Source organism: Marmota flaviventris, chromosome 2 (assembly GCF_047511675.1).
Source record: "Marmota flaviventris isolate mMarFla1 chromosome 2, mMarFla1.hap1, whole genome shotgun sequence".
In the NCBI taxonomy this organism is placed as follows: domain Eukaryota; kingdom Metazoa; phylum Chordata; class Mammalia; order Rodentia; family Sciuridae; genus Marmota; species Marmota flaviventris.
Window position 1 is genome coordinate 117,670,493 of NC_092499.1, and position 8,937 is coordinate 117,679,429.

General features: G+C 39.4%; 1 protein-coding gene across 1 annotated transcript; it reads left to right on the plus strand.

Moving 5' to 3' along the window:
• The first annotated feature begins 2,985 nt into the window (after positions 1-2,985).
• Positions 2,986-8,667, plus strand: Tmem202 (transmembrane protein 202). The gene is made up of 5 exons (XM_027923949.2): positions 2,986-3,066; positions 3,288-3,534; positions 7,312-7,461; positions 7,794-7,925; positions 8,531-8,667. Exons 1-5 carry the CDS (start codon positions 2,986-2,988, stop codon positions 8,665-8,667), a joined length of 747 nt encoding a protein of 248 aa, XP_027779750.2.
• Positions 8,668-8,937: the final 270 nt, after the last annotated feature.

Sequence of the window (8,937 nt, forward strand, 5' to 3'; positions counted from 1 at the left end):
AGTATATCAGATTTCCAATTGTTTCACATACTTGTCAATGTCTTTGAGCCATTCTGGTGGATGTTTAGTGACAGTTCATTATACTTTTAATTTCCATTACCCTAATCAGGTTGAACACCTTTTATTATATTTGTTGGCCATTTTGGTCTCTTTTTTAATGAAATGTCAATTAAGTACTTTGTTCTTTTTTTTTTTTTTCTTTCGTACCGGGGATTAAACTCAGGGGCACTCAACCACTGAACCACATCCCCAGACCTTTTAAAATATTTTTTTACTTGTCAAAGGACCTTTATTTTATTTTTTATATGTGTTACTGAGGATCAAACCCGGTGTCTCACACATCCTAAGCAAGCACTAAAAATCTACCACTGAGGCACAACCCCAGCCACATCCCCAGCACTTTTTTATATTTTATTTAGAGACTGGATCTCACTGAGTTGCCTAAATCACTGAGGCTGGCTTTGAACTCAACAATATCCTGCCTTATCTTCCCAAGCCTCTGGGATTACAGGTGTGCACCACCTCACTTGGCTTCTTTATTCATTTTTAAATCAGATTGTCTGTTCTAAAGATTTGTAAAAATTCCTTACATATTTTGGCTTTAAGTACTTTGCTAGATACACATATTTAAGTATCTTCTCCAGCTCTGTGGATTTCCTTCCTGCTCCTTCAGGAGTCTCATCTTGGCTTTGTTTGTTTGTTTAATCTTCATAATAATTCTATAAAAAGCTGATGCAGTGGCTGTTGCCTGTGGCTCCAGCTATGTGGGAAGATGAGGTGGGAGGATTGCTTGAATCCATGAATTGGAGACTAGCCTGATCTATATAGCAAGACTTCATTTCAAAATAATAATAATAATGAGGGGGTATGGCTCAGTTGGTAGAGTGCTTGCCTTGCATGCACAAAGCCCTGGGTTCAATCCCCAGCACCACACAAAAATAATAATGATGATGATGATGATAATAATAATAATGGGGTTTGGCGTTTAGCTCAGTGGTAAAGCCCTTGCCCATCATGCACAAGGCCCCAGATTTGATCCCCAGCACCAGAGAAATACATGCACAAATAGTACTAATACTTATAATAATAATTATCTGAGGCAGGAATCACTGTTACCTCAGTTTTAGATATGAGTAAACTGAGGTTCAGTGAGGGTAAGGAAATTTCTTGAAGGAATCAAAAAATATGGGAACTAAGTAGGTATAGGAACCAAGATTGAAATGCAAACCTGTTCAAATCCTGTATCTAGCTAACCATACATGTGTATCAAACAGTTACGCTGTCCAAACCAGTTTGCTGCACATGGAAGAGACTTGTAGTCATGCCAGTAGGCTAGAGTACTCCAACCACTGTGACTCCATACCATAGCATCATAGCATGGCATAAAAGACTCCCTGTGAACTATTCCCTGCCTATATCAGCAACCCTCAACTCTTACCTTTTATTCCATACCTAGAAAAATCACCCTGTTTCTAGTGTCTTGAGAATCTCATGTCATTCATAATTTTCTGCATTAGGACATGCTATTCTCTTTGCCTCAAATGCCCTCCACCTGGATACCTATAAATTCCTTTAAAATTCAGCTAAGATCTCTCTACCGAGAACCTTCCTTAATTTTCTTCTGATATTGTTAACCATTCTGTCTTATGCATCAATCTCTGTACTTTGTATAAAAATATCCAGGCACAGTGGCTCACGCCTGTAATCCTGGCAAATGGAAAAGCTGAGGCAAGAGGATCACAAGTTCAAGACCAGACTGGACAATGTAGTGAGGCCTTAAGCAACTTATCAAGAACCTGTCTCCAAATGAAAAATGAAAAGGGCTGGGGATGTAGCTCAGTGGTAAAGCATCCCTGGTTCCCCCAGTATCAAATAAATAAATAAATATTAAATACATAACTAAATAAAACATATTCTTTACTCACTCATTCAACCTTAAATACTATGCTTCTAGGCATTGAGCTAAATCCTGGGAGACAGAGAGTTAAGCATGAACATGTACTAAGTACTGCCAGTACTTCCCACCAGCTGAAATAAAGAACAGGTTTCAACAGGTCAGGGTGGTTGGGAAAGGCCACCATCCTCACTTCCACGTAGAACCAGCACAGCTGCAGTAGCTTGAGGAGTGGTAGCTTTTAGCGAATTGGCCAGCATCCAGGGCTATGGAAACCAGCATTGTCAGAGAGGGCCCTGGCAGCAATGGTAGTGGCGGTGGTGGAGAACCCTTACAGAAAATAGAGGGCATTGAAAAGAGGGAACCAGAGCAAGAAAGGGAGAAACGGGTAGATGTCACATAACAGATTGACAAACTAGGTGCAGTGGCACATGCCTATAAACCCAGCAACTCGGGAGGCTGAGGCAGGAGAATCATAAGTTCAAGGCCAATCTTAGAAACTTAGCGAGACCATGTCTCCAAATAAAAATTAAAAAGGGCTAGTGATGTAGCTTAGTACTAGAGTGCCCCTGGGTTCAATCTCCAGGACCCAACCTGCACCCACCCCCCAAAAAAATATCACACACACATAAAAAATGAACTGATAGACTGGTTCATGTTACTATTGACACATACCTGGGCCTTCCCCTTAGAAGTGGGGCAAGACCCTGAACTCCAGGCTACTGACTACTGTTATATTTATAGTCTTGAATTATAACACCAAGAAACTGAGTCCTGGAGAAATTTGAATTACACTTTATATGCTCCAAGGGGAGTGTCTTCTTTATTTTTTGTGTCCTAGAACCTAACATGAAGCCTGATACATGGCAACTGACAATGTATTTGCAGATTTCTTTAATAAATGAGTTGGAGAAGGGAAGGGGGGGACCATCATAAAGTGTTACGATTTCTTCCTGGTCCAACCAGATGGAAAATATGGAACAGGAATGGGATATGAACCATGGGTCCCATCCCCTGTTAGTTCTGCCAGCACGTGTGAGGGTGTGTTGAGACAAATTCCGTGGCAGTTAGAAAATGAACTAGCTGCCAAGATGGACAGGGGGGAACAGTTAACCTTGACCTTCTACATTCCTAATGTCCCCACAGTGAAGGGGGACCGGAAATACCAAAAGGTGAGGAGACACCTAATCACAGATCAGAGGGAAGAAGACTTACTCAGGGGCTAGAGAGAGCATTCTCAAGGCAGAAGCAATTCTGGTTTTTTTATAGAAAGGGTAGTGAAAATATCCACAAATCAAACCCACATGGGAATACTCAAGGTAGAAAAGAGAAGGAGATCTTGGGGACCAGGGGTTATCTTTTCAGGTAGGCAATATTTCCCTCATCCTTGTAGCCCACCCTCCCAATAGACAAACAACTGAGTTCCTCCCAGAAGCGGCAGCTATATATCAATCAGACTCGGATCTACATTCGAATGTTCTGTGGCAGTCTCTGTGGCTTTAGCCTCCTGATGCTGATCTCCACATCCCCACTGAACTGGGTGCAGTTTCTGGTGACCAGGAGTGGAATGGAATTCTACGCAGGACTCTGGACCTTATGCAACCATGAGCTGTGCTGGGACAACACACCCAAGCCACCCTGTGAGTGCCATGAAATTAAATGCCACAGTGTCCACAGTTCAGAGCTGTGTGCCACATTGTAGCCTTTCATCTTTCTTCCTCCAAGATCTTTTGGCCTCCACCTCTCCAGTTCAGCATGGAGCTCAGCCAAGTTGTGACTAGAGTCATGCTTTCTGTTGGTATCCTCAGCGTACCAGCTCTCCTTAACCCAGGTTATTTCTTGTCCCAGATAATGAGTTAATACTCCCTGGAAAGAACTCTTTAGCCAATTATAAGGTGTTCCTGTGTAAACTTCAGAAATGTTTGGATACTGGTGACCCATATGGGTGACACGTGGGTGCTCCTTTAATCTAGGGCTCTCCTCTTTCTGGACTAAGGCTTTTTATTGAAACATATGAGCAGGATATTTTGTAATTTGTGTCCTAAGAGTTTTGAAACTTTGATGGATACGTTGCTATAAAAACTACTATATAAATGCTGAAATCAGTTTAGGTCTTACAGGAGATAGAGACTTGACTTCAGCTTTGGGATATTTCGTGTCGTGTGTGTGTGTGTGTGTGTGTGTGTGTGTGTGTGTGTGTGTTTTATGTGAATTTTAAAAACGATAAATTAACCAAATGCAGATATTTTAGACTAGGAAGCTAAATGTTTTGATTGGTTGTGTAATGTTATATATGACAGTTACTGGTAGACTTCATTATTTTGAGAAGGTTAGACTCTTCTATGCTGTCAGTCTGTAGTCATTCCTGTGAAGCCATGAGGATATTGTTTATGTACTTTTTTAGGAGGTGAGGAGTGAAAACAGAGAAGATTTTAATATAGATATGAAGTTATAGTCTTTCCTCCATGGTGGGAGAGGAACTGGACTTTTTATCTTAGGCAAGAGTTGGAGAAAAGATACTCTTACACGATGCTCCTTCATGTTTTGAATATTAGAATCCAGTGGGGATGTGGCTCAGTGGCACAGTGCTTGATTGGCATGTGTGAGGCCCCAGGTTTGATTCCTAGCACCACACCAAAAAAGTAAATATCAGAATCATTTGAACTAGCATAAGCTAAAGAGTGAATTTATTTAAAAATTCAGAAGAATCTCATAGATTCTCAATGGCAGGAAATTTGCTGGGCCTGAAGGGATTCCAGGCTGGGATCTCAAAGAAAATCAAGTCAGCCAATTACTCAGTCTCTTTAAAGTTACTTTTTTTACTCATCATCTTTATTTATGCTCAGTTTTTCCTGTCTATTAGTAAGTGCCCCCAAAGTGATATCCTAGTCTATCTTTACATTTTCTTAAAGCAAGCAAAAGAGGAAGTCTAAATTTCCATACATAATAATCACATGCATCAGGTTCCCTTTCTTGGTCCAGGTTAGCTACAGTCAGGGGGCTATAAGCAAGAGTCCAGGGCTATAGAAGAGGCTTGCTGGGACCCCTGGGGAATTGTAGGCTAAATATTACAAAAGAAGCCTATTGCACTGAGCTTTATGTGCTCAATCTAGGCTGATGTTTGCGACTGGCTACATATAGTGCTGATTCTAAATGAAAATGTGCTGCTCTTGAATTATTTTAATTTGGTTAACTTGTTGGGGTTTTCAGAACAACTTACCTCTGTGGATAGAGATATGGTTTCTCTCAATAAAATAACTATTATTAGTTATAAGTAGCATAATCTAGAGAATAAAAGAAAATTTATGAGTGATCTTAGACTGGAATTGACTTGATACATAATTTCTTCTTTTTGGGTTACAAGGAAGCTGAACTTGGATTCTTAGGCAAAAAAGCGCTTAGAGAACTTTCAGTGGTGGGGATGAGCTACAGTGAGATAAGAAAGGAAGCTAAATAGGGAGGTACCCTTTAAAGGATATTGAAGATACTATAGGATCTGTGGTATCTCAGAAAAGCTACATCTACTTACAGTTGTAAATTATCTATTTCTTAAATCTTCCGAAAAACTAATTTTTATATACATATATAAATTTAGTTTTTTGTTTATTTATTTTTATGCAGTGCTGAGGATTGAACTCAGTGCCTCACACGTGCGAAGCAAGCGTTCTATCACTGAGCCACAACCCCAGCCCTTCAGTAAACTATTGATGGGGAATTCAAAGGGAAAGAACCATGTTAGAAATGTAGTAGTAAAAAGTAAGGTTTAGCATCCCCTCCCCCTACTTACCAACATCTAATCTGTAATGCTAGTGCAGAGACCTGGAGCCAAGAAAAGGGGGTAAAAGAAATGCTGTGACACTTGGATAAGGGCATCAGAGCAAAAGAACTCTAGCAGACCTCTTCCTGAACAAATGTCAGATAAGAATGTGGGGGGACCCTCAGAAAAAAACATAAGAGACTTTTTTTTGGGTGTTTAAGACCTACAATCTGATAATTTGGGGCTTAAAACCATTACAATATAGGAGTTAAAGTAAATATGATCTCATTTTGTAGTCACAGGCTGACAAGGCCTGTGCATGCCAGATACATCAGGAAAGAAAAAGCAAATAGACTCAAACTCCAAATCCAACAATGGATAAATAATTAAGCACTGCAGTGAATATGACAAGCTATTTTGCAGCCATTACAAAATGATGCCTACAACCAGTATCTGGAAGGAATCCTATCTTACAATCTTCCACAAAAACCCCACACAATGGGGCTGGGGTTGTGGGTCAGTGGTAGAGCGCTGGCCTCACACGTGCAAGACCCTGGGTTCGATTCTCAGCACCACATAAAAATAAGTAATTGAAATAAAGTTATTGTGTCCAACTACAACTAAAAAATAAATATTAGAAAAACCCAAAAAAACTCCACAAGAAAAATAACAAAAAGAAATAAAATGCTAACAAGGACTGCTTTAAATTAATATAATTGTGGCTTATTTTTTCCTTCTTCTTTGAACTTTTATTGTCATTCCAATATTCACACTGAACACATATTACTTCTATTTTATTTATTGATTTATTTTTGCAGCACTTGGAATTGAACTCAGGGATGTTCTACCTCTGAGTTACATCCCTAGCCCTTTTTAGCTTTTATTTATTTATTTCTTCCTTTATAGTTTTTATTTTGAGAAAGCATCTCACCAAGAGATTCAGACTGGCCTTGAACTTGGGATCCTCTTGCCTCAGTCACTGGGATTATAGGCATATGCCACCATGCTTGGATGAACATGCATTGCTTTTAGAATTAGAATTAGAAGTTTTCATTAGTTTTGTGATGTTACACTTCATATGAACTAGTTTACATCTAAGTAAATGTGCTAAGAAATATTGGTTTATTATACTTAGTTTAATAATGAAGGCTTTGTTAACCTTCACAGTAAAGAAATTTCAAGGAACAATGAAGAACTATGAAAGAAGATCCTTATTAGTGCCCCAGATGATACATTGCAAGCTCCTCTTCAGTCTCCTTTGTCTTTACTCCCTTCTCTCAGACTCTGTCTGGTTTTCTTCTTTTAAAAAAATTTTTTTTTAGTTGTACATGGACACAATATCTTTATTTATTTTTTTGTGGTGCTGAGGATTGAATGCAGTGCCTCACACATACAAGGCAAGTGCTCTACCACTGAGCTACAGCCCCAGCCCCTGGCTTTCTTCTTCTTTATTTTTTAAAATTTTTTTTTAGTTGTTGATGGACCTTTAATTAATTTATTTATTTACTTATATGCGGTGCTGAGAATCGTACCCAGTGCCTCACCACATGCTAGGCAAGTGCCCTACCACTGAGCCACAACCCCAGCCCTCTATTTGGCTTTCTTAAGGCTTTTCTCTCACTGGGCTAGGGGAGCCTTTCCTTTCCTTTTCTTCTTGCAGATTATCTCCAGTATTCCAGAATCTTCTACATCATCTCTATTCTCACCATACTTGTTACCCTCACCATACTTCTCAACTCTTGCCTTCCTGAAAAAGAAAACGTGACCAGAAACTTCGATCTGAAGGTATCCATGCTCAGCTTCATCGCAGGTACAGACCTAGACTGGCAGGTAATGCCACGGTAAAATAGTCAAGGTAACAAAGTTTCTCTGTGGGACTTTAATACTCATTTTCTTGTCCCTTTGCTCCTGATAACATATGAAGTCGCCAGTTACTGCCCTATCTTATTGTATAGAATACACCTTAGCTGACTTATGACCAAGTAGAGGCCCCTTTCTCTCTCTCATCTTGGTCAAGTCCCAAGATTTTATTTTTTGATCCTTGCCTCTGGAGGGAGGCAGAAGAATAGATAGGGATGGCAGTCAAGGTAGATTACAAGATACTGATGGGCTGTGACCTCTTTTTTGTTTTTCTGGTTGCAGCCATCTTCTTGTTCCTCTGCCTCTACATGTTCCTGGCACAGATTCACTGGCATACTAGGAATGTCATGGAGTCATCTTTCCTATGGTCCTATCATATGAACTGGTGGTGTGACTTCTTATACATGTGTTCTGGTGAGTTAGTCACTGCTCTGTGCTAGAAGGAAATCAATTCTAGAAAGGGAGGTGGAATCTAAGAGAAATAGAAGCACCAGCTATTCCTATTTAGAATATTTATACAGGGAGAGGGATTGTGGGATGGTGCAGAGAGAATAGATTTTTAAGTGTGAAAACCTGAAATTAATAACCTCTTCTCTCACAAAACAAGACAGAAAGGTTGAATAAGATCACACAGAAAACATTTGAAGTATTATTTGCCCAAGATCACACAGAAAATAGTAGAACAATTATTTGAATCCAGGGGGTTCAAGGTTTGCTCTTACAAGTCTGAAAAATACTATAATGCAACGGGAGCACAGGAAGATAAAGTAACCCTGCTGGGAGGAGAGAAGGGTTCATTGAAAAGAGGACTATTGTGGGCTGGGGCTGGGGCTCAGCAGTAGAGCACTCACCTAGCATGTGTGAGGCCCTGGGTTTGATCCTTAGCACCACATAAAAAATAAAATAAAATAAATATATAAAAGGAGAGAGGCCTGGGTATTAAAAAATGAGTAAGAATTTTAAAAGGCAAAAGATCATCTGTCTATTGAATTTCACCTCAAATTTTTTTCTTCCCTTAGGGATCCTTTCTTTTCTCAATTATATAACTTTCAAATCTGTTCCCGTTGGTCTAAATGTCACTGTTACTCCAGTGGAGAGGTCAAGATTGGGGTTTGGTCCAACAACAACAATATGGCCTGCTGAAGATGAAATGTAAAGGTCTAACATGAAATCTCTAAGTGAGAGAAAGAAAACACTACGAAATGCAGGACTGTAATGATGTCTGAAAAATAGGGGAGAAGTTAAGTTGGGAATGATTGTGAAAATTCTAGGAAACCTCCCTAATATCATGTCCATATTATTGAAGGAGATAGCATTAAAGCTAATGAAATGTGTTTTGTGTGCACTGAATCCAAAATATGAATGACATTCATAAATAAAGTAATGAAAATTCACTTAAGAAAAATTTGAAAAGGAGAAATCAATG